Here is a 27,662-nt window from a genome sequence, read left to right as displayed (position 1 = left end):
CATGTCTGTGTTTCCTTCTGGCTCTCCCCTTTTAGTTATGCTGTTATAGTTATATACATTCACATTATACATTATGTGACTGCAACCATACCTAACTGTTCTCTCTTTCCTTCTGTTCTCTCTCCTCCACTCTTTCTTCCCTATCTCCCCCTCTCTCTCTCTTTCCTCTCTCTGATGAGCTACACATGTCAGTCCTGATCTGCGAGTGATCCAGACTCCCTCTGCCCTCCGGACCTGCCTGACCTATCCTGGTGCCCCGCTTCTGGTTGGAGATCTCGTCGCATAAATGCCCAGTGTGTCTCTTTGGGATGCGTCTGGTGTCTGTGGATGGTTTCACTCTACCATAAAGACAGTTCTGGCCTCCACTTGTGTTGACAGTAGTTTCTCTGAGGACTAGACTTGGCTGCGGTTGCTCGATAGTTGAAGACTGCAATTGTCTCCAATTACTACCTAGACTCCGTATTAACATCAATTAACATCAACTGTTATAGCTGAACTGCCTGCCACCTAACACACTGTATAAATGCAGATCAAGTCCTGCTTTCTGTTTCACCCAAATGGGGATGGGTTCCCTGTTGAGTCTGGTCCTCTTAAGGTTTTTCCTATTACCATCTCAGGGAGTATTTCCTTGCCACTGTCGCCTGCGGCTTGCTCACCAGGGATAATCTGCTCATCTTGATTTATGCACACTTGCATTCCATACAGACATAAATAATTCCTTTGATTGTGTAAAGCTGCTTTGCGACAATGGCAATTGTTAAAAGCGCTATACAAATAAATCTAAATTCAATTGAATTATTTTGAACACTACTGTATATATGAAATATGGTCATTTAAGGCTCATGTTTTGCCACAACCTTGTATGAACAAACCTTCATTTTTGTTATAAAACAGTTTGCCAGTATAAGTAAAAGTCTAACGTGCTTAATGTGTTCAACACGTTTTGTGGTCAAACCCTTCAAATTAACCTCAAAGAAGAAGTACTCACTATTGGGCACAGTCTATGAGTTGGTACTCGTTGGACCGTTCAAAGCAGGCCTTCACACCTTCATCATCCCAAAGCTGTTTAGCATGCTCGAAAAATTCCTGTTTAAAGACAGAGGGGGGAAAAAAGTTACATCAAGAAAATGAAACTACATTCATTTCAAACAAATTCTAACAAAATAACTAATTTTAACAAAGGAATAAATGTGAATTGTACATACAGCCTTACTTAAGATGTTGTTGATAATATGAACAAAACAGTTAAGGTTTCGGTTAAATAAACTTTTGTATTAATTAAGTCTAGCTCTTTTACTTCTCTTTATTTTATGTTCATTCACGAGATTATGATTTAGCATGAGGTCTATTTTGCCTGCGCTGAAATCATTTTACATAATAAGGTTTAAAGCAAGGTTTTCTATGCAAAGGCTTAAAGAAAGAAAAAATGCACGGGATAAGATGAACATACAAACCTCTCATTTTTTTTATGTTTGGGTCTGAATACATAGTACTGTGAAAAAGTCTTAAGCATCCCATTTCTTTATATATATATATATATATATATATATATGTAGCTTTACATGCTTTCCTGCATTATATGACTTCTGCAATATTGGGTCAGTGGATTTTCTTAAACTTTGACAACCAATAATAATAAGAAAGCCATGGAGACAGAAAACCAGAACACAAACACAGAACATAATGACACACAGGTGAACATCAAATGGACTTGTGACCTTGACATGGCTGCTGAAAGCTGTAGATTGGCACCTTTTCTAGCATAGCCGCTCTAATGGCACTTTGTAAATAGCAGAGCCAGTGGAAGAAGTACAATTGTTTTCGGCTACAAACAAGAAAAGCAGCGTGCACCACAAAGCAGGAGGGGGAGTGACATGCTGGCAAAGTGGGAAGGGAGAGCAATGTCCTTAGCTGGATTGGTGGTCGAGCGTTCTCCACTGTAGTAGGCAATACAGTGAAATTGATGGCAATGCAGGGAGACAGGGTCATGTCCTCACTATTGGCAGTTGACACAGCTATGTCAGAGGCAGTGCAGGGACATTGGGTAATTTCCACAGCAATGCAGCAAGTTAAGGGAAAAAAATGTAATAGGAGGCCTTTTTTTAAACATATGACTCTATACCAGTGTTCCCTGGTCCTGGAGCACCCCCTGTAGTTAAATGAGGTGTAATAAAACATTCAAATGTGCAGAGCAGGGAATCCTGCAGGAACAGGGTTGGAAACCACTGCTCTATGCTATTCCTAGACTTAAAGTACTACTCAGGATAACAATTGTAGCTAATAACAAAAACAAGACACAGAAACATTTAATACACCCAAAATAATGACACACAGCAGAAAAAAAAATACATATAGACACTCACTCACTCTCAATAAGCTTATCCTGTGCAGGGATGAGGCAACATACTGTACACTACTGTACAGGCAGTTTGGAAATGCCAATTAGCCTAATCTGCATTTCTTTGAACTGTGGAATAAAGCCCATCAAGACCAGGAAGAACAGGCAAATTCCACACACAGACACAAGACTTAAAAGTGAAAGGCTTGTGACAGTGAAGTGGCTGATGGGTAATATAATCTAATTCCTTCCTGGAGCTTCCCGGACAACATTACTTTTCTAACCAAAATTACATGTCAAAGCAATGTTTGGAGGTATAGGAGATGTAAATATAATTTTACATATTTAAATTTATGTTGGCTGTCAGATTATCTGTAAAAAGAAATTTGTGACCATCAAAGTTTCCAAAAGAACAGTGGCAGGTTCTCCAAAATCCTTAACTCAAAGCATGCAATATTCCTATAAAACAGTGGGTAGTCCCCTTAATTACCACATTTCACTGAGCTAAATTTGCTACCAACCTCTCACAATGGCGCTTGATTTAAAATGGCTCTGAAGTTGTGGCAGTTGGTACCAATTAAGTAAATTTTTCCAGCGCAGAGACCCCACATTGAGCAGTTAACAATTTGAAAGAATTTTTAAGGACATGACATGTTATCGACATGATACTGTAAAGTTTTAATAGCGAGGCGTTAAGGAATTTAACAATGTTATACCAAGCATTAAATAATTTATAACAAAACTGTGCCATTGCTACTGACACAAAGCAAAATGAAAACAGCGCTACTGACTATTACGACTTATTACCGAAGTTTTAAAAATGTGATGATGACCATGTCTAATTAACGCATACAGCACCGACCTATAGGCATTGGATGAATGAAAGATATGTCCCATAGTCCCATCTGCACTCTTTCACATACACAGGTATACTGCAGCCTATGTTATGCCACTTTGTTCTCTCCAAGTAAAGAGAAATAATATTTGTGTAATCCGGGTGAAATTAACACACATTTACAGGTGTGTGAAGACATCAATCACACGCAAAAGCTGCACACAAGTGTGTTAGCCCCCAAATGTTGTCGTGTACAGTAGGTAATCAACCGAAATAATGGTTTTACCACCGGGCCTCACGGCCGCAGCATTTGGGTTTGTGCGTTTGCTGGCTCTAACCTCTAAATGGCGCTATATATCTAGAGACTGAATGTTTCACTGAATGTATAGGTGAGAAAAGCTGATTTACACCTGGGGAGCGGTGAATATTTTGCATTTGAATGTTGTCTGACATTGTAAAGCACACACAGTCACATTGTAGGATTTTAAAAGAATTTATTTGCAAATTATGGTGAAAAGTATTTGGTCAATAACAAAATTTCATCTTAATACTTCGTAATAGACCCTTTGTTGACAATAACAGAGGTCAAATGTTTATTGTAAGTCTTTACACACTGTTGCTGGTATTTTGGCCCATTCCTCCATGCAGATCTCTTCTAGAGCTGTGATGTTTTAGGGCTGTCGCTGGGCAACACAGACTTTCAACTCCCTCCAAAGATTTTCTATGCGTTTGAGATCTGGAGACTGGCTAGGCCACTCCCGGACCTTGAAATACTTCTTATGGAGACACTACGTTGTTGCGCGAGCGGTGTATTTGGGATCATTGACATGCTGAAAGACTTAGCCACATTTAGTCAACAATGCCCTTGCTGATGGAAGGAGGTTTTCACTTAAAATCTCACGATACATGGCCCAATTCATTCTTTCCTTTACACAGATCAGTCGTCCTGGTCCCTTTGCAGAGAAACAGCCCCAAAGCATGATGTTTTCACCCCCATGCCTCACAGTAGATATGGTGTTCTTTGGACGCAACTGAGCATTCTTTCTCCTCCAAACACGAAGTTCTATTTTGATTTCATCTGACCATATGACATTCTCCAAATCCTCTTCTGGACTATCCAAATGCTCTCTAGCAAACTTCAGACGGGCCTGGACATGTACTGGCTTAAGCAGGTGGACACATCTGGCACTGCAGGATTTGAGTCCCTGGCGGCATAGTGTGTTACTAATGGTAGCCTTTGTTACTTTGGTCCCAGTTCTTTGCAGGTCATTTACTATGGGGTCCCCCCATTTGGTTCTGGGATTTTTGCTCACAGTTCGTGTGATCATTTTGACCCCACGGGGTAAAATCTTGTGTAGAGCCCTAGATCGAGAAAGATTATCTGATTGTCAGTGGTCTTTTGTATGTCTTCCATTTTCTAATAATTGCTTCCACAGTTGATTTCTTCAAACCAAGATGCTTACCTATTGCAAATTCAGTCTTCCCAGCCTGGTGAAGGTCTACAATTTTGTTTCTGTGTGACTGTTTAAGGTTGTAGACAGGCGTCTTTTATACTGATAAGTTCAAACAGATGTAATTAATACAGGTAACGAATGGAGGACAGAGGAGCCTCTTAAAATAGAAGTTACAGGTCTGTGAGCGACAAAAATCTTGCTTGTTTGTAATTCACCAAATACTTATTTTCCACCATAATTTTTTTTTAATTGAGGTATACCTATTATGAAAATTACAGGCCTCTCTCACCTTTTTAAGTAGGAGAACTTGCACAGTTAGTGACTGACTAAAAACTTTTTTGACCCACTGTAATTCAAGAAAGCCAAATGTCTGCTTTTATATAAACTAATGAAAAACAAATTTTAGACAATGTAAACAGCGCATCCACTGTTGCAGAGACGACAAGATGACATGATTACCCTCATCACTACAGCCGAAACCAAAGACATCACTAATTTATCAATGAATTATTAAAATGGCCAAAGTCAGTCTGCTTGCTGTTTTTCCTGATGCATTCATAATCATTAGTCTACTTCTGCCGGTGCGCTTTGGAAAATTGTATGCGTGCAGTTGAGCGCTGATTAGACTACGTAGAAATTTAAAGAGAAGGATCACAATGCCAAATTACAATCCCGGGCCCACACCTTATTTAAATTACATTAACAAAAATTTTAAGTAAAAAACAATAGCCCACGTTCAGAAAACATTTAGAAATTCTTTCCGTCATGAGGCTGAGTGTTACAGATCTGGCCTTTAAAAACGCACGTTTTCGGAAAAGGGATCCCACGACTTGCCGCGAGTGCGCGCGGCAAGCTGTGAAAATGCCCTTCAATACCTGTAGGGGGCAGTCGTGTTTCAGTCTAAAGTATTGTGTGTCTACTGAAGCCGAAAAATGTTATGTCTCTTAGGCGCCCATTGACGGCAAGCGACAGAGCTCATAAACGTGTCAAGCTCAAACTGATATGTATTTATTCTTCATTTTCATTCAGAATTATTATTATTAGTAGTAGTAGTTCTCCAAATTTATTATTATTATTATTATTATTATTATTGTAACGCACCCGCGCGTGTGCAAAAGGACTACAAAGATGTATAACGTTAGCTTATATTTATGCGCTTTAATCACAGATGGGTACTGGTGGCTCAGTGGTAGGTGATTCGCCCGCCATGCGGGAGACCCGGGTTCGATTCCCAGCCAGTGCTCAAAATTCCGGTGCTATTCGCTAAAATACCACGATATAGCCATTACATTATCAAGTTATGCTTCAGTACTAAATACATGTTTGCAATTGAGAATTTTTTTTTCTTAAGCTATGAAACACATTAGCACTCACCTCACAGTTGCTGTAATTTAATGATCATAAGCAAAAAGTGTAAAACAAAGGATTCACATTTATTACATTTTCACCCAGAGCGGGATTCGAACCAGGGTCTGGACGATTTTATAGGATATACGGATATTATACAGATATTATTTAAGCAACGCCACACCACGTGGAAAGCAACAAAAATGCTTCAATTTCATTGGCTGTCACTAAGTGTCAGCTATTCACGACTGGCCCCCGCGGAACACAGAATCTCCGGGCTTTGACTGCGGCGGACTGGGACCAAAAAGTGGCCCTGGACTTCCTGGCCCACAGCAGCCCACACCATAATACATTGGCTCATTAATGTAGAGATACATTTTTAACACCAGTTACTAGTATAAAAATATAACACAATACAGAAATCAATGCTATTTAAACATGCTATTTGAAGTATCACTGAACATATATTGGGTCAAAGAAACGAAAAAAAAAAAAGAACATCAAGACAAACAACATATAAATCTAAAAAGACAATATTTTAAAAGGAATGGCAATAAAACTGAACAGGTAAGCTGAAATAAAATCAGTAGCAGCAGTAGCTCACGCTAGTAAACTAGTTACTTATTTTAATAATTAGGGTAGTCAATATTAACACGAAATAATGCTGAGAAACATTATTTCAATTAATATTGACCACCATCATAATAACTAGCACAAGTTAGTGCTGCTACTAATTTTATTCTGTTTGATTGCCATTCTTTTTACTTGGCTCTGGTAGATCAGGGGAGACGTGTTGGTCATCATCAGCATGTATTATGATGTGGGATGTGGTGCGCTGCTGGATCCAGCCTCACTGTCCCTGACCTGTTATAGGCAGAATCTGTTCATTTGAAGCATTTCACAGCATTTACCTCTAAAGCTTTTTCTTATTTTTTAAACCTTTTCTTCTTCCTGCTTTTCATTCATGGAAATTATTATTAATTTGCTCAGAAAATTCGCTGCATCGAGAAAGGATCAATATCTAAAAATTTAAAGATGCCCACATGTGTGGACAAAAAATACAAAAGTGTTTAATCTTTAATAAAGTTAGCCTAATACAATATTGTTTCCAATGCTGAAGCAAACATGATTTTGTTTTAGTCTATTCATTGAATACAACGCGACAGGTGAAGCGCACCCACAGTTACTGTAATCCCCCATCTCACCTTTACAACAGGTGTGAAGTCATCAAACCGGTTTTGCTGCTGAGGGAATTCACAGAATTGGGGGTTTTAAAACAAATTAACAAGACCGAGCAGACTTCAGACAGGGGGTTTGGTTGGTTAGAAGTGGCGCTGACGGGGGGGCGGGAGGGAGTCTCGCCCGCGGAGCAATTCAGTGTAGAACCGCCACTGCCTATTTTCCACCACATCACGTACTTCCCTGATCTCGGACTAAACTCCGCGCTTTGCTTTTATAATGTGGAGCAAGCCCGAGATCATATTAACGTAGAATTCATCATTCAAAGTTATTCATATCAGTGTATAGTAAGTGTGATTTGAAAAGTGCTATAACTCCACCTGCTACAGTTTCAGCCCAGTGGAACAATCTGACTACATGTGAAGTGCCATGAAAAAGTATTTGCCCTTTCCTATTTTTTTTCTTTGCATATTTGTCACACTTGTATAGGTGGAATTTCACCTAAACACTTTAGGTGAGAACGTATAGGTTAATATGTATAGGTGAGAACAGCTGATTCACACTTGGGGAGAGTGAATAATTTGCATTTGAATGTTGTCTGGCATTGTAAGCACACACAGTGACACTAAAAGAACAATAGGATTAATAGGAATAGGAGGCACTAAAGAGGAGGATTTTAATTTAGACTATAAAAAAATTAACCTGCGTCTATTTTTAGGCGTGCCAGCTGCCAGTTTTTAGTCTTATAATGCCCACATGACATGCTGGTACAGAGCTGGACATAGCTCATCCATGCCAATGATCTCGGGTTTGCACCCTGCGCTATAAAATACGAATACGACGGCCATCCGCGGACAGCAGCTCCTGCCTCCGTCCGCTTGCGCTTGCTCTTCTTTGAAGTCCCTGGGGCGCGTTCCAATTGCCTCGTTTGCATGCCGCACTTCCGCGTTGTGTGCGCGCGTCTCATTCACACCGCGTAGTAAAATCCACTGTAAACCAACAAACCCCAAGTATTTTATAGCGCGGATTGGAAGCCCGTGATCTTTAGCAAGGAGAGCTCTTCTTCACTATTCGTGTCTAATTCCGCAGCCCCGCTTCTTCGCATATCTGAAGGAGAGGCCGCCTAACTAGTGAGCGAGGAGCGATATTGATTTGGGCGCACGCCGTGACAGGCTGAAAAAAAACTATTGTCCTCAAAAATGTAACAGATGAGGACTCTGATTAATGTGCAAAAACTATATAATAAAACTATATAAGACTACATGCCTTTATAAGACTCAACTTTTATTTAAGCGCACTCACAATAACGAAAAAACGTGATTTTATAAATGTTTGAAAGCAAATAAGGTCCGCTGCTCTGTATTGTTTTTGGTGAACTTGAGCACGTCAAAAAATTAACGCAAACGTTTTTTTAAATGGTCAGAGTCAGTCTGCTTGCTGTTTTCCCGACGCGTTCATAATCATTAGTCTACTCCTGCTGGTGCGCTCTGGAAAACTTCATGCATGCGGCTGAGCGCTGATTAAAACTATGGAGTAAATTAAAGAGGAGAATCACGATGCCGAATCGAAGTCCTGAGCCCAAACCTCATTTAAATTAAATTAACAAATACTATAAGTAAAAAAAAAAACAATAGCCCACGTTTAGAAACCGTTTATAAATTCTTTCCCGACATGAGTTGGCCCGGTGTTATGCGCAGAGCGTCGGGAGATTTCCTGAAGCTCCGAAATCACTGGGGCATTTTTTCTAAATAGATGCTATCGTTAATAACTGATGGAGGTTTGGGGCTGTATACACACACATTTTTGAGGGGTTTTGAGGGGCTCGAATTAGTCCGAGCAGACCTACATGAAAGGTGAGAAGTGAGTAACTGCGCGCGCTGTCGCGGTGTATATACTGTACAACACACGTTTATCAACCTACATAAAAACGCTGCCTTTAAAAAACGCTTTATAAAAACGCTGCCTTTTGTAAAGTGAAAGTACTTTACAAAAGACAAACTGCTTTATTTCAGTCATGAATTCACAATCACATCACATTCCAGCTATTATTTCCAGCCGTGGTTAAATAATGTATGAAATAATTATTAAATGCTGGACACAAACAGCAAATATGATGATTATTATAAAATGCCAGAAGAAGCTCGTGGTCATAAAATAATATTTACTTAATAATATAATATATATAGTTCATTCATGTCTTCTGATGATGTCGACACGAATCAGGACATTCGCATAGTTAAGACTATCAGATAGCCTACTATCAGGAAATTAAATTAATTTCAACACCATGTAAACCCAAACATTGCCATGTCTTTTACTGTTTTGTCCTTGTTATAAAATTACAAAAAATATATAAGAAACTTATTAAGAATTTTAAAGCACGAATTTGGGCATCTCATTTCATCATTATGAAAAAATATGAAGCACATATACACACATTTATCATGAAAGATCTGTTGTAAAGCAAAATAAAATTCATGTTTGCTTCAGCATTGGGATCAATATTGTTTTAGACTAAGTAATTATACACAATTCTTCGTTGTACAGTACTTGGTCCGGCGTTTAAATAAAGTCCTTCCATGCGCCATCTGGCGGATATTCAGTGAAGCACAACACATTTATTTAAATTCCCGAATGTTGCGCCGCGCGCTAAATTGAGGGATCCCGCGGGAAAACACGCGCAGTCTTAATGGCCACATCTGTATGTGCGGAGCGCCGGGAGATTTCCTGAAGCTTAAATCTTTGAAATAGTTGGGGCATTTTTTCTAAATAGATGCTATATTTAATCACTGATGGAACGCATTCTTGCCTAAACAACTCTTAAAACTACACTTGTGACACAATAACAGTAATATTTCGAACATTTTGCAGCCTGCCATTTGGAAAACCAAGAGAATAATTAATAAATCAGTTGTTGGGTCAAAATAACCCAACCAGGTGTTCATTTGTAAATGACCTACTACATTTTATTTGACCCAAAATGAGCAACCCAACAATGTCTTTAACACTACAGTACAAGCGCCGAGTACCAGTCATTTGACCGCTATGAGGGGAAAAAAAATACTTCACACTCGATTAAATTCCAGGACCATCCAGCATGCTTACACTTTTAAAAACGCACAAGTAAACGCTGGTATTAAAGCTATTTTGCTCTTAGTCACGTGAAATTGCTGACAGCTGCGCGTCGGTCATGCCATTTCCTGCCTTTTCCAACCTGCGATTCTCATTTCTCTCAGCAGATGGCGCAAGGGATCGTGAATACTAGCTATGCGTTATTCAGTGTGTATATGTATATTCAGTGTGTAATTTACTTCCTTCTGCTTAACCCAGATAAGACAGAAGTTCTGGTAATAGGACCGCATACAACTAGAAGTAAGATTCTAGATCACTCTAACTTTAGATGGCCTTTCTGTTCCATCAAGTGCAACAGTAAAAGACCTCGGTGTGATTATAGATTTCAGTCTTTTATTTGAAGCTCATGTAGATAATATTACCAGGATAGCATTCTTTCAGCTCAGAAATATTGCCAAGATAAGAAACATATTGTCGCTAAACGATGCAGAAAAACTAGTTCATGCTTTTATCACCTCTAGGTTGGACTATTGTAATGCCCTACTGTCTGGTTGTTCAACTAGGTGCATAAACAAGCTTCAGCTAGTGCAGAATGAAGCAGCGAGAGTCCTCACTAGAACTAGAAGATACGAGCACATCACCTCTATCTTATCTTCACTGCACTGGCTTCCTGTGAAATTTTGCATTGATTTTAAAATACTACTTTTGAAATATAAAGCATTAAATAGTCTCGCGCCGCAGTATCTGAGTAAGCTGATAGTGTCTTACGATCCGCCACGCCTACTTCGATCAAAGGATGCAGGCTGCTTATCAGTACCGCGTATTATGAAAACTACAGCTGGGGGCAGAGCTTTTTCTTACAAAGCCCCAAAGTTATGGAATAGTCTTCCAAATAATGTTCGGGACTCAGACACAGTCTCAGTGTTTAAGTCCAGGCTAAAAAACTATTTATTTAATCAAGCATTTTTATAAATAGATTAGCCATAGGTAAAGGAGCAGATCTGGGGGACTCATGGACGTAGAGTATTATGGTGAACTGTATGTTTAGATGCTGTCTTCCCCACTCTCATTGATCACTCAGGTTTGTTGACGGTGAGGTGATTGGTTGTTTTCATCTCAGGGAGCCCTCATGTCTGTGTTTCCTTTTGGCTCTCCCTTTTAGTTATGCTGTTATAAGTTAGTCATGCTGGAGTCTCTGCTTGCACTCTACAGTAAATATACATTCACATTATACATTATGTGACTGTGAGCATACCTAACTGTTATCTCTCCTCTTCTGCTCTCTCTCCTGTTCCTTCTCTTCCCTCTCTCCCCCCTCTCTCTTTCCCTCTCTCTGTCGAGCTACACATGTCGTTTCTGAGCTGTCAGTGATCCAGACTCCCTCTGCCCTCCGGACCTGTCTGATCCATCCTGGTGCCCCGCTTCTGGTTGGAGATCTCGTCGCATGGATGCCCCGTGTGTCTCTTTGGGATGTGTCTCGTGTCTGGGGATGGTTCTTTCTACCTAGAAGACGGTTCTGGCCTCGACTGGTGTTGGCAGCTGTTTCCCTGAGGACTTGACAGTTCGATAGTTCATACAAGTCTACCTGAGTTTTTAATAACTAACTGGACTTCATATTAACATCAATTAACATCAACTGTTATGCTGAACTGCCTGCCAACTAACACACAGTATGAATGCAGATCAATTCCTGCTCTTTGTTTCACCAAAATGAGGATGGGTTCCCTGTTGAGTCTGGTTCCTCTCAAGGTTTCTTCCTACTACCACTGCAGGAAGTTTTTCCATGCCACTGTCGCCCTCAGCTTGCTCATCAAGGACTATCTGACCATTTTGATTCATACACATTCAAATTCCATACACATTCCATACAAACTTAAACAATTCTTTTGATTGTGTAAAGCTGCTTTGGGACAATGCCAACTGTTAAAAGCGCTATACAAATAAAATTAAATTTACCTGAAAACTATTTCAGGTTTTATTCCATATATGCAGTATATATATATATATATATATATATATATATATATATATATATATATATATATATATATATATATATATGTGTGTGTGTGTGTGTGTGTGTGTGTGTGTGTAACTGCATATATGGAATGAAACCTGAGATAGTTACATATATTTAATTCAACCACTATGTATATATATATATATATATATATATATATATATATATATATATATATATAGTGGTTACGCATAAACCTACACGAAGCTCTTCAGTTTAAAATAATTATTCAACGCTGAACCCAAACAGCAAAAGCCAAACAGCCTAACCTGCATGGTATTGTTATTAATCATACTACACTGTTTTTAATCACTCTACAATGTTTGAATTTAAAATTTATTTGGAAAAAAAATTAACCAAATAAAATTATTTCATCTGTATTTTCCCTTTGTAAAATAGCATTAAAAAATTATGGGTTGTGTATCGAGCATTAAAAACAATACAAGGCATGTTATGACAAGGAAACTTTCTTTCTCTTCCATTCCAGTGATAAAAAAAACTGTAAAAATGTCAATTTTGGAATCTGCAGAAGCTCAGTGGTCAATCTTTGTATGATAAAATGACTCGTGGCATGAATCTACACAAACCGCTTCAGTTTCAAATAATCATTCAACGCTGAACACAAACAGCAAAAGAACATGATAATAATAATCAAAAGAATAATTATTTCTGTCCAGCATTGAATAATTATTTAATTATTATTAATTAAAGCTTTTCACATCATGCGTGCTTTTACTTTAAAAAATCCAGTGTTTAATCAGGAAGTATATGTCGCCCCTCTTTATGATAGATGAATATTATGACTGAAACAAAGCTGCTCGTGTCAGCTCATATCAGGAGCATTTTGATTAAAGGGGAGATAAAAAGTGAAAGTTAAAACTGATAATTTTCGTACATTAAAAAATGGAATTACTGGAGTTGTTTTAAAAGTAATCTAATGCTAGATTATTTTACAATTAACAGATTTTACAATTATACGAAAGACCAAAAGAACTGAAGCAGGTGATTATAGTTTTTATAAGAATTGTCTGTAATCAATTTGTTAATACAAAGCAGTAGAAATGGGGAAAAAACTTAATCTGTTATGAATTGCAACTCTTTTGTGTCGCGATTCACCACATGGACTTAGCCTATTAGGTTTATAATGCAGACAAACCGGTCCTCTGACCAGAAATGGCCCAGTCAGCTTCGGATATAAACAATTCTGTATCAAGCACTTCCGAGTGGCGCAAAAGAAATGCACTGTTATGGCATTACATTGTCAAAAATTAGTTAATCAAAACCAGTTCTTGGTTTTTGAGTAAGAGAACTAAAGTTATAAGGAGCGCTCTACAATTCATCGTTAAACTTTTTTAAAGGTTTACAATTGTAATAAAATCAGGTAAAAATGCAATATCAAATCTGGACTCAAGAATCATATCATATTAGAAGGTGACTCCCATCCCGACAAAGAAAGATATTCATAATAAGATACCTTCCTCTGAAAAAAAAGCGGAACATGAAAACAGCTTAAATTTGTGCTTGAATTTTTTTTTTAATGTGAGTTAAAAAAACGCATGCTAATTTTAAGTAACAGTATGTTGATTCTGAAGTAGTGCATTTTATTCTAAATTCAAATAAAAATCATCACTAAACTCCTCAGGGGAATCCCTCAGAACAAGACTTGTTTTTCCGTATGACTTCCTTGGAGAGTAAAGACAGCTATACAGTAATTAGGCCCCTAGTGAGGTCCCATCATATAATCATCACAATACAGGAATACAAATGGCTACAAAGACAGCACAAACAAACCAACAAAAGAATGTACCACAACCCAAAAAGAACACATCTTACCACAAACATACTGACTATTTAGCAATTAATATCTACTTTGCTGTTGAAAAGTATTTAAAAAATATTTAAGGTAATATTATGTACATGATATTTACATGGCAGTAAATACATATTATATAAAAAAGAGTTAATTTAATAGTTTTATAGTACCAGTTAATATTTAACAACTCTTAGCTAATCTGTTAAAAAGACAAATTCCTATGCTCTCACTCTTTGGCAATTTGCCCAGGTGAATTTCATTGGTCTGAAATACTAAAATGTTACAATAACTTAAAATAAAAGCTCTATTGCACCTGATTTGAGACACATTTAAACATGTATACTCATAGCCTTCACCTTTGTCCATATTTTAAAGTATTTTAAAGTTGTTCACCGTACTCTTTTTCCAGTCATTCATCAGCAGTGACCATAAAAGTATTTCAAAGCTGTTTTTCTGTTAGTCAGTCAAAGAAAACATGACTAAATAATAACTGAATATATGAAAACATTTTACTGTATAATTCTGTATAATATACAGAGAAATTGACAACAATGTACTTAAGCAAAAACTACAGACAACATGTATGATAAATGTTAGCTATTACACTTAATGTTGCCAATACATGTACTGTAATAGTAAAAATATATAATAAATATATATGTCTTATAGCTATATTATAGTATAATAAAGCTATAGTTCAGATGGTTCATAAAAAAAGTCAATGACTATGATTATGACCCATCAACGAACTCTGTGACAAGAAACATTTTGTTTGCCTAAGCATTGGAAGTCTTCATGGGTTGTTGTTTTGTTTTTTTAAATAAAAATAGAATACAAAAATGAGATTCTAAAATAGTTAATCCTCATCAGGGTTATACTGTACGTATGAGCAGATTAAAATGTAAATTGGTGATTGGTAATAAATTGGTAATAATTGTGAAAGGCTGATCAAACTTAGACCTTAGCAAATATATAAACAGATGATAACAGCATGTACTCCCAAATCAATAAATCACCACAAGTCTTAAACAAGAGATAAGAGTGAGTAAACCTTAAAATAATTCTGTACAGTACTTCTTTTGAGGAATCCAACATGGCACTAGCACTAGCAACTTGCACAATGCAAAATAAAAAGACAAAGTTGAAAGGCAGATTTTTGTAGGCAACCAACATCAAGGAGGCTGAGAGGAACACACTTTACTCATCTCAGACATTTCTTGCAGACTGAGAGGTGAGATGATCCCATTGGAAAACTTGGTGTGACAAGCCAAAATGTCAGGGGAGCCAAGTGAATAGAAAACATGAAAACAATACCTTAACAACCATTAATGGCCTTTCATTCGGCAGCACAACACTCTACCTGTGCCTTCATTAGTGAAGAAGAAAAGTCAAAAGAGTCATTAGAAGTAAAGCAAAGAAGGACAGCAGAGCACTCAAGAGACAGTGTTAATGACAGCCACTGCTGCTAAGGGCCTCCCTCAGGCTCTACTGTGTTGTCCCCCACTATAAACTCTACTGGAGTTCAGGGACACACCTTTATCCACACAAAGATCGAAAGATACTTATACACATGTGCTTATACACGCTCGCACACAGACCAACTCAAAAATTGCATGTAATTGTTTGCCACTGGGTTATGAGAGATGCATTTTTATACTTTAGTAAGTCATGTTTTGGGGTGTCCTCTATATTTGTGACTTTTATTTGTTTACATATCATTTGGCCTATAACTACAGCTGTAGAGCTGTTTGTACAAAAAAAGTTTCTTTGCCTCTTCATTTTATTAATTTATGTTAACTAGCAACACAAACAGACTGAGCTACTGGGGGAGGCAGCTTTCATTTTTATTTAAGATTTTCTTTTATTGCACAGAATGCAGAAAATGTAAATAAATCAACAGACCTTAAAACTTACTTACAGTTGAAACCAGATATTTACATACAGTTCAGAAAAAAATACAAAAGCCTTTTTCTTTACTGTCGAGTATTAAATCAGAGTAAACTTTTTGTGTTTTAGATCAATAAATATTTAGATATTTTTTGCATTTTTTAAATGTCAGAATGGAGTAAGAGGTTATTTTTATGTTTTTTTTTCACTTTCATCTAAGTCAGAAGTATACATACACTACGTTTATTCGGTCTTTAAACAAACAAACAAAAAAACTTCAGATGATTTCATTCTGAGCTTTAGAAGCTTCTGATAGGTTAATTGATCGCATGTGAGTTAATTGGTGGCACACTTGTGGATGCGTATAAAGGCACACCTCCAACATGGAGCCTCTTTTTTTGACTTCATGGGAAAATCAAGAGAATCAACCAAAACATCAGGAAAATAATTGTGGACCTCCACAACTGTGACTCATACTTTCAGATGCCTGAAGGTCCATTGTTTATCCGTTCAGAAAATAATATGCAAGTATGAAAAACATGAGCATGTACAATCATCATACCGCTCAGGAAGGCGATAGATTCTTTCAAAGATGAACGTTTTTCGATGCAAAATGTGCAAATCAACCCCAGGACAACAGCAAAAGACCTTGTGAAGATGCTGGCTGAACCTAGTGAGACAGTGTCATTATTCACAGGAAACGACTCCTGTACCACATGAGCTGAAAGGTTACTCTAGGAGGAGAAATTTTTTTAATAAAAAATAATCAAGAAATAAAATTAAAAGAAAAATACAGTAAATAGAAGTAAAATAGAATTAAATATAGCACACAGTTACATATTGCATTAAAAAATTATTTGTATACTGATATTGCACTTGAAATGTAGTATAAGTGAATAGAAAAGAATATTGCACAAATGTACTGATAATCAGATATTGCACTTGAACTTCTGACAGTCCCTATCCCTTAGTGAAAGCGTTACAGAGATTAGTTATATAGTTTAATAGGCATTGGGAAAAAAGATCTCCTGTGGCGCTCTTTAAAACACCTGGTCATGATCAGTCTCTGGCTGAAATTGCTCCACTGGTCGGAGAGAACACTGTGTAGCGGGTGAAAAGGATTGTTCAAGATTGTGTGTATTTTGGGCAGAATCCTCCTCCTTGCCACGACATCAACAGAGTCCAGCTCCATGCCCAGGACAGATCCAGCCCTTTTAATGACCTTGTCCAGTCTGTTTTTGTTTGCCACTTTCATGTTGCAGCCCCAACAGGCCACAGCATAGAAAACGACACTCGCCACAACAGATTCATAAAACATCCGAAGAATGGTACTGCAGATGTTGAAAGACCTGAGCTTTCTCATAACGTACAACCGGTTTTGTCCTTTCTTGTAGAGTGCCAATGTGTTAACTGACCAGTCCAATTTGTTATCCGGATGCACTCCCAGGTATTTATACTCAGGGACCATGTCCACTGTATCTCCCTAGACAGATTTGGGAGTCACAGGGGTTCCACTTTTCCTAAAGTCGACCACCAGCGGCGTTTGCGGACGGAGGAATGTACACGGCAGTTATTATAGCATGTGAGAATTCTCTGGGTAAATAATATGGGCAAGGTCCCACAGCCAGCAGTTCAATATCCGGACTACAAACACGCTCCTTAACAGTCACATGACTGGGGTTACACCACACGTTGTTAATGTAAACAGCCAGCCCACCTCCTTTCCTCTTACCGCTCTCACTCTTCGTCCTGTCGCTCCGTCCAGTGTAATCCTTATGTCAGGCACATCAGTATGTAACCACGTCTTTGTGGAACACATCAGACTGCACTCGCGGAAGATGTTTACTGTCCTTACTAAGACGTTCAGCTTGTCCATCTTGTTATTCAGAGATTTCACATTGCCCATAATAAGAGACGGAAGATAGGGCTTGTACTTTCTTATCCTCTCCTTATGCTCCTCTCGTCTCTCCTCATCTTTGCATCCTCTGTACCGATTTCTTCCACCACGTCGTCCTCTCGGTGTCCTCCTTCATATCTCATCAAATGGACAACGGCCCCAAGCATACCTCCAAATTATTTACAAAGTCAAGGTGTTGGAGTGGCCATCACAAAGGCCTGATCTCAATCCCATAGAAAATTCTTTGGCAGCACTGAAAAGGAGACTGTGAGCAAGAAGGTGTAACGCCACGTGTCTCGCGAGGGGCAGAACCACGTATAAATTGTACAGAATGGGCAGAATTCTGAACAAGCAAAGGCGCAGCGATTTAAACACACGGTTGCTAGTTCTCGCGTACATGGCGAAGCACTGTTTTTTTTTGTGTTCTTAATTTCCTTTTTGTTTTTTTAAAGTTTCTAATTATAACCCCATGCGATCTCTAACCAGAAAGATCTTCCTGTGAGTGTCAAAGCACTCTCACATACTCCTATTTCATTGATTCATAAACATCAAAACATCTCTCCAATCCGCACCACATAACAGAAGAGTTCAAAGTACCAAAAAGTGGTATAGTGGTAATTTAATCAGTTTCGGAGGCAAATGAATATGTGAAAATGCATATATGCTATAATAATAGATAACCAGATAATTTCTAGCCGCCCAAAAAGATGATCAATATTACCAATTTTCAACAATATAATCATAGTTTTGCATATAAATACAATCAAAATATTTTAAAATGACATAAGAAATAAGACATTAAACCACACTTAACCTAGATTTTAGAATTTATGATTCCTATTGGCACCGGCTGCTTTAAAAACAAAACTGAAAGTGGCTTGGGACCCATGGTGTTATGTCTTTACCAAATCTTTACAAATAAATACATGAACGCAATCAGAGGTGGGTAGTAACAAGTTACATTTACTCCATTACATTTACTTAAGGAACGTTTGGAAAAAAAAATTACTTTCTACGAGTAGTTTTACCTTAACATACTTTTTACTTTTACTTGAGTAGCTTTGCAAAGAAGAAATGCTACTCTTACTCCTCTACATTTGGCTACACTTGACTCGTTACTTTTGCAACACCATTCTACACATAAAAAAAAATAAAAAAGACAAAGATACTCTTTATTTTTGCTGGAGAAACGCAGCTGGTGGATCTACCACATGACTGTGTTTCACCAATCTGACATACCAACATTAATCAATCACATGACTCCCTTTGACCAATTAGCCGCAATAACAATAACCACATGTAGTCATATGAACATACACAAACTTGCTATAATGTTGGGGAATTTTTTTTTTTGGTAGACAGGGAATGAAAACATAAAAATGCAAAAGAACAGTCTAATAATGCAGTCTTCTCTGTCTGCCAAAACACAGACATATGTCTGCAAAAACACAGACATACAGTATATAGCAAACTTTGTCTGCTAGTATACAAAAAATTGCTTTGTATGCCAAGGCGAATCTCTTGGTAAAATGGTTGGCCTCGAAAAGAATCATATTTTAAGTTAATTAACACACTGATTGTAAAATGGTTATACTTATAAATTCACATTGTATATTGAAGATCAACTCATAACCCAACACTATGTTAAAGTTGTTTATCATATGGAAATAAACAATTCTTTTTAATCATGGTTTAATTGTTTCATGGGTATTTGTGTTTTCCATGACTCTTATTCTTACTCCTGTGTAGACATTTGTTTGTTCTTATCCTCTGTTTTCATTGTTTTTCAGGTGTTTTCTGTTGGTTCTCATTAGTGTCCCTAAAAAACTGTCCTCTGCATCTCTGCTTTTTCCTCAAGTTTTCTTCCTTTCATGTTCACAGAGATTGCAGTTTTATCCTACATGCCATGCTAAGCCTTGCTCATGCTAAGGCTCAAGCAATGCCAATACTTCCTAGCCCTGTTTGTGTTTCTAGTCTAGTGTTTATTTTTTTTAATTTTTTTTTGTTTTGCTGGTCTGTATTTATGTCCAGCCTCTTCTTTAAACAAAATAGAAGACCACAACTTTAAGGACATAGCAGACCATCTATGCTTTTGTTTAGGTCTACAATTGTGTACATCTGTTTAAAAGCACAACATTTTAAGAGCCTTCTCGTACGGTGCTAAAATAATATAAAAATCAGCATGCACAAATGATACACCAGAAGGATTTATAAGAGCTTTGTGTATAAGAGTTATATAGAGTACTTATAAGAGTTCCATGTACGCTCAATGATTTGGGCATTTTTCTAGCGTTATACAGCTGTTTGTGCATTCTACAGAGAGAATGCACAAGTAAGTGAGAAAGTATATGTGTAAGCAAGCACACACGTGTATATAAACAAGAACCAAACATTCCCTCGCTCTCTCTCTCCCCTTACTGTATGTGCCTATTCAGCATCAGCACTCAAATAAAATAATTTCATATAACAGTTTAGATTGAGTAAGCTGATTGAATTAGAGACTTTCCATGAGTAAACGAGTAAAAAGACAAAACTAATTACATTAATCACTCTGAGTCAACTGTCTGTTAAGTGAAAGAAATTTGGTACATTTGGAAGTACTGAGCTGAGAGTAGCTACCTGCCAAAACCGAGAGAGTAGCTACCTGCCAAAAAGGACGTTCAAAACCAGTCATGAAACATCAGTCTTGGCAGCGCCCACGTGCCTATGTCCGCCTCACAACTTTGCTAATATTAAAGCACAACAGCACTCTGCGTCATGTAATAATGCTTAATTATAGCAGGATTTGATATTATTCTTAGCAGTAGTAGTATTTTTAATTTATTTATTTATTTATTTTCATAAAATCATGTAATATAGTGTTTAAACTTATGTTTAATCCAATACGATATATATTATACCAAAGCTAACTTAGCTAAGTTAACGGTCAATACAGGTTTAGGTTCCATTAAGACACTGCATTTATTTTGTTCATCTCATTATTTATTTAAATAATTATTCTATTTTGACATATTGTTTACTAACGTTGCAACTTTTTATATATTGTTTAAAAATAAAACTGTGTTCAATAAAAAAAAAAAAGTTTTTACTCAGAAATAAAAGAGCTGTAATCACAATACCACGATACCAGGAAACTATGAGATGTTTTTCTTAAGGTTATTATTTTCTTAAAAATCTCACTGGCCCATGCATAATGTAAAGTGTTTCCTGCTAAAGGTAAGTACTTTAGTAATACAACTAACATACAGACCCAAATGGTGTGACACTATCCTGAGTTAGACAAGGCAGCAAAGAAGGCTAAACCTGTTGCTAGCAGCGAACAACAAATGTTTGACAAGTTTGAAAAAGATTCCTAGCAGTTTAGGTAAAGTGCATCACAACTCATGGTATTTGCAAAAATCTGAGGCCATACAGTGTTGTGGAAAATAAGTTTTTCCATGACATTATGCACTTTAAAGCAAAGTTATGTCATACCATCAAGATTTTTCTGACACATTTACCACAAGGTAAAGCCACTAGTTAAAGAATTACGAATATAATAAAGAATCAAGTAAAGCTAAATAGGTCGCTTTGCCACAAGGTTCATAGATATTAAGAGGCTCTGAGTCCTATGTAACATTACAGATGAATGGTGCATGTCTTTTCATGTCCAACAAAGTACTCATAGAAAGAAGTCAGCTGCAAACATGGCAGAGCTACTAAATTACATGGTAGAGAAAGACATTTGCAGAGTATGCATTAAAATCTGTATTATTCACATGATTCAAGCTAGTATGGATATGACACCCCGGCTGATAGTATTTTATGATCTACCCTTCCTACAATAAAAAGGTGCAGGCTATTAGTGGGTACATCATACAATGAAAACTACAGCAGGGGATAGAATTTTTTTTTATATCAGTGATTAGTATTAGTGTTATTTGGTGGTCATATCCTCAGTTTCACCTGTTTAGAAATAACAAAAGCCACATCTTTATGCCATATACAGCTAAATAAAGCTAAGTAAAGGCTAACCTAGCCGTCTTTAGCTGTTTGTCGTTTTTTTATTTATTTATTTATTTTTGTTGAACTGCATTGGTGGCTCAGTGGTGGGTTTCTCGCCTGCCATGCAGAAGGCCCGGGTTCAATTTCCACCCAATGCTCAAATCTCAGTCACTGCATGCAATGCTGGTTCCGAGCCCTTGATGGGAGCAGTCGAAAGACAGACAACCCTCCTGTACTAAGGAGAGAGTAACTGCCTGGCAAAAGCCACGCTTAAAACCTGTCACTGAAGCATTTTAGCAAAATAACACATCTGATTCCGTTGTCATTTTAAACAAGACTTTATCTTCTTAACTGCTTCTAAATCTTTCAGAATCGCGTCTGTGTTGTTTTACTGACTATTATTTATTACATTTTCCAGTACTACATTCTTATATTTGTTTCAGAAACTATCTTATTTTGTTTTGTTTAATCCTATGCATTTTGCCCCCCAAGATTATAAACTCTTTATATATATATATATATATAAACTACAAACAAGAGTTTATAATCGTAGTAATCTTATATATATACCCAGCAAAAAAAGAAACGTCCTCTGACTTTTAACTGTTTTTACTTTCAGTAAACTTAATGTGTAAATATCTGTATGAACACTAAAAGAGTCAACACCATAAGACATAAACTAAAAATGTTTCACAATGTGTTCCTGAATGAAGGGAGGCTCAAAATCAAAAGTACCAGTCAGTATCTGGTGTGGCCACCAGCTGCTTGAAGTACTGCAGTGCATCTCCTCCTCATGGACTGCCTATTGCGGACAGTCTGAGCACTGATGGAGGAATTGTGTGTTCCTGGTGTGACTCGGGCAGTTGTTGTGGCCATCCTGTACCCGTCACGCAGGTGTGATATTTGGATGTACCGATCCTGTGCAGGTGTTGTTAGACGTTGTCTTCCAATGCGAGGATGATCAGCTGTCCTTCCTGCCTCCCTGTAGCGCTGTCTTAGGCGTCTCACAGTGCGGACATGGCCACATCAGCAGTATTCATGCCTCCCTGCAGCATGCCTAATGCACGTTCACGCAGATGAGCAGGGACCCTGGGCATCTTTCTTTGGGTGTTTTTCACAGTCGGTAGACCAGTTCTCTTTAGTGTCCTGCATTTTTAGAACTATGACCTTAAATGCCTACTTTCTGTAAGCTGTTAAGGTCTTAACGACCATTCCACAGGTGCATGTTAATTAATTGATTATGGTTAAATAAACATGCATGGAAAACATTGTTTAAACCCTTTACAATGAAGATCTGTAAAGTTATTTGGATTTTTACAACATTATTGTTGAAATACACAGTCCTGAAAAAGGGACGTTTTTTTTTTTTTTTGCTGAGTATATAACACTTTGGGTCAACTGCTGTTATTTTAAATGTGCTTTACAAATAAAATGGACTTGACAAATAGTGTCCTCCTGAATTTTTACCTTTATTTAAAAGTTTGTCGTTGATAAGCCTGAACATAAAAAATAAATGAGATATTGTTTTTATAGCTATGTAAGATCTTTGACTTGGGTGGCACCACAGACACGAGGCGAGGTCTTACGGGAAAAGGGTAGTTTTATTAAGGAGAATGGGAAAAGGGGAAGAAAACTGAGGAGAGAGGGAGGCAAAGAAGTGCGTGAGCTTTAGCGCGTCGATAGGCAGGAGATAATGTGCCTGACTTGAGGGGCCTTGGGACCCCGAGCTTAAACGCAACAATTTTTTTGTCTTGCTGCTTTTACACCGTGGCCTCCATCAGATGGGTTGGCGATGCTTACAGCGGCACACAGGTCCCAACTGCAGAGCTTAAACAGGTAGCAGGGCAGCACTTTGTTCTTTCAGCGTTGCAAGTTCACCTTTAATCATCCCCAGGATGAAGGGTATTGCCCCAGGTGCTCACGTGTGCAGAAGAGTCCTCTTCTGCGGCTTTAAAGCTTTTGCTAGGCTTAACTCCTCCTTGCTTTTGCTAGGCTTAACTCCTCCATTCACTGAAGCGTCCAGCTGGCCCCGCCAAGCCATCCATTGGTGGGGCCTCTGTAGGGGCCCTTATGACTTTCGAAGTCCGGGTGGCTTACCCCAACTGGGCATGGAGGCCTCTATGGCAAACTCAGCGCAATTTTTTTTACTCGACAGCGGCTGAATTGTGATAGCTGGTGCATGGTATATACAGTGGGACAAAAAAGTGTTTAGTCAGCCACCAATTGTGCAAGTTCTCCAACTTAAAACAATGAGAAAGCCTGTAATTTTCATCGTATGCCTCAACTATGAGAGACAAAATTAGAAAAAAATAAATTTTAAAAATCACATTGAGGATTTTTTTTAAATTATGGTGGAAAATAAGTATTTGGTCAAAATTTAATCTCAATACTTTGTTATAGTAGTATGTGGCGTTTCATTTCATCTTCAATGCCCTTGCTGATGTAAGGAGGTTTTTACTTAAAATCTCACGATACATGGCCCCATCCATTCTTTCCTTTATACAGAACAGTTCCTGGTCCCTTTGCAGAAAAACAGCCCCAAAGCATAATGTTTCCACCCCCATTCTTCACAGTAGATATAGTGTTCTTTGGATGCAACTCAGTGTTCTTTCTACTCCAAACATGAAGTTCTATTTTGGTTTCATCTGACCATATGACATTCTTCAAATCCTCTTTTGGACCATCCAAATGCTTTCTAGCAAGCTTCAGACGAGCCTGGACATGTACTGGCTTTAGCAGGGGGACACATTTGGCACTGCATGATTTGAGTCCCTGGTGGGGCAGTTTGTTACTTATGGTAGCATTTGTTATTTTGGTCCCAGTTCTCTGCAGGTTATTCACTAGGTCATCCCCATGTGATTCTGGGTTTTTTGCTTACATTTTTTGTAATCATTTTGATCCCACGGGTTGAGATCTTGCGTGGAGCCCCAGATCGAGAAAGATTATCTGATGGGCAGTGGTCTTTTGTATGTCTTCCATTTTCTAATAATTGCTCCCACAGTTGATTTCTTCACACCAAGCTGCTTACCTATTGCAGATGTCTTCTCAGTCTGGTGCAGGTCTACTTTTTTTTCTGGTGTCCTTTGACAGCTCTTTGGTCTTGGCCTTAGTGGAGTTTGGAGTGTGACTGTTTGAGGTTGTGGACAGGTGTCTTTTATACGGATAACAGATAACAAAGGAGCCTCTTAAAGAAGAAGTTACAGGTCTGAAAGCCAGAAATCGTGTTTGTTTGTAGGTGACCAAATACTTATTTTCCACTATAATTTGCTAATTTATTCCCTAAAAATGCTACAATGTGATTTTCTGGATCTTTTTTCCTTATTTTGGCAACAACTAGTACAATCTGTCAATCTGATCTCAGTTTGAGTTTGGAGGCCACAACAATAGCATTTGTCTCTGCTCTTTTGATTGGTCAGTCTGCACCATAAACACCATAAACATATATGCCTAGTGCATTTTTTACATTAGGGACCAGAGATCATTTCTGAGAACACTTGACCATATTATCTGGTTCATTTTGATCTGAAAGAACACAATTGTTGTTGCCCAAGTCTGCTGGAGAAGGTGGTCTCGAGCATAGTAGGGCCTAATTGGGCATGGATCTGTCACATCTGAGCCACCTCATCCCTGGGGAATAAGATCTGGCTCACCGGATTACTAAGCCGCCGCTTTCTCTCCTCCTCGTGTTTCTACGTGTGTAATGATTCCCCATTAATTTCTTCTAACACCAAATTGAGTTCACCTGTGTCTACCTCGTGTGTCTCACTGTCTCGTGTGGACTTGTACCACTCCGTCTGTTCACTGTTGTGCACCCTCATGTTTGTATCCCTGACTGTGTGTGTTTGTGTTTATTCCCCTCCCAGGACTGATCAGTGTCTGCAGGCGCAGCCCTTTGTGTGGAAGGCCTTCTCCAAGGTCAAGGTTAAGCTGAAGGAATATCAGCTCCCATTTCATCTAAAGGTTACAGAAAAGTTTTTTGTTTGTTTTCTTTTGTTTATGATAGCACGCCTGCAGACCAAGCCTGGCGATGTAACCAGCGTGTGATGTTTCCTTTCTTTTTCTCAGTTTTTTTGGACTTGTGACCAATAATAAAATATTATACTAATTCACCCTGCATCTGCGTTCGCATCTTTAGTATGCAAAACATGACAGATGATCAGACCTTCCTGAACGCAGCAGGAACACCCCTCCCTGAAGACAACGTCCCAATGATGAATTACATCTACCGGCAACAGGGGAGATTGATAGCCTAGCGAGGGCAGTCAATGATCTCGCACACAGCGTTCGCGACCTCGCTACCGTCGCTACAGATCAGTCTTCTCCTTCCTCTCCTCGGCGGCGCTCTGCAGTCTCACCACCTTGGGCCGCCCCTGCGGAACGATACGCTGGAGACCCAGAGGGGTGGAAAAAGTTCATCCTGGCCTCTGAACTCTATCTTACAGACTACCCCGAGCTGCCAGACAGTAAGAAAATAAGTTTCTTCATTCAACAGCTTACCGGGCCAGCGATGGACTGGGCCACCGCAAAGTGAAGCGCAGGTGGGAGTACCATGGCCAGCTACGACAGTTTTCTCCAAGCCTTTCGTGCGGTGTTTGACCACCCAGATCATGGAAAGATGGGGGAGCAGCAATTGCTGAGTCTCAAACAAGGACACATGTCAGTCGCAGACTATGCAATAAAGTTTAGGATCCTAGCCGCAGAGAGTGGCTGGTGCAGCAAGAGTCTACAGTACTCGCTCGGTTCCAGGACGGATTACATCCAGACATTTAGCTAGAACTGGCGTGCCATGATTCCGGGTTAGACCTCGACGCGTGTATAGAACTAGCGATCAAGCTGGACCAGGGGGATCAGGGGGGAGATTTGAAATTCACCGTCGTGACACCCTTAGCAAAACCCCAGTCGAACCGCGCAAAGGGAATCCACCTGAACCTATGGATATGGGCATGTCCCGCCTTTCAACCCAGGAGAGACAACGCTTAATCACTTCGGGAATATGTTTGTACTATGGGACACACAAACACACACAGAATCCGCAACTGTCCATTGCTTCAAGTAACATCTCACACACATCACTCTTTTTGTTTACGTGCCCTACTGTCTTATAATAACCGTACTGTTTCTAATAGATTCCGAGTTGGCTTCATGTTTACATATATTCATTTCGTCCACTTTCCTTTCCTCGCTGCGAGATCCAGTGTCGAAGCTTCCAGACCCGATCATAATTAAAGCTCTAGATGGCAAACAATTAAAAAGTTCACCTGTTGAATTCCTTTCCGTGCCCCTATGGTTAACTTTCCCCGGTCACACAGAGGAGCTAAATTTTTTTGTGATTTCTCGGCTGGATCAGTCCGTCGTGCTGGGCCTGCCTTGGCTCAGCCTTTACAATCCCAATTTTGACTGGGGCGGATCCCGCATCACCTCATGGGCCCCAAGATGCGCAAAATTTTGTACACCATCCGCGTTAACGGGTACTGTCACATCTGAGCCACGTCAGCCCTGGGGAATAAGATCTGGCTCACCGAATTACTGAGCCGCCGGCTTTGTCTTCCCCTAGTGTGTCTACGTGTGTAATAGTTCCTTATTAATTTCTTCCAACACCAAATTGAGTTCACCTGTGTCTACCTCGTGTGTCTCACTATTTATCCCAGTCGAACCCGTACCACTCCGTCTGTTCACTGTTGTGCACCGTTATGTTTGTATACCTGACTGTGTGTGTTTGTGTTTATTTCCCTCCCAGGACTGATCGTTGTCTGCAGGTGCAGCCCTTTGTGTGGAAGGCCTTCTCCAAGGTCAAGGTTGAGCTGAAGTAATATCAGCTCCTATATCGTCTCAAGGT

At 38.7% G+C, this 27,662-nt stretch overlaps 1 protein-coding gene across 2 annotated transcripts in view; it reads right to left on the bottom strand.

Moving 5' to 3' along the window:
- Positions 1-27,662, bottom strand: part of gnal (guanine nucleotide binding protein (G protein), alpha activating activity polypeptide, olfactory type) — a 167,847-nt gene that overhangs the window by 101,756 nt on the left and 38,429 nt on the right. For both annotated transcript variants that reach the window (XM_053487796.1, XM_053487797.1), the window contains exon 5: positions 989-1,086. In XM_053487796.1, the coding sequence (XP_053343771.1) occupies positions 989-1,086 (98 nt within the window). The remainder of the gene's footprint in view (positions 1-988; positions 1,087-27,662) is intronic.

The sequence above is a fragment of the Clarias gariepinus genome, chromosome 26 (assembly GCF_024256425.1).
Source record: "Clarias gariepinus isolate MV-2021 ecotype Netherlands chromosome 26, CGAR_prim_01v2, whole genome shotgun sequence".
Classification (NCBI taxonomy): domain Eukaryota; kingdom Metazoa; phylum Chordata; class Actinopteri; order Siluriformes; family Clariidae; genus Clarias; species Clarias gariepinus.
This window is presented reverse-complemented; position numbering and strand designations above follow the sequence as displayed.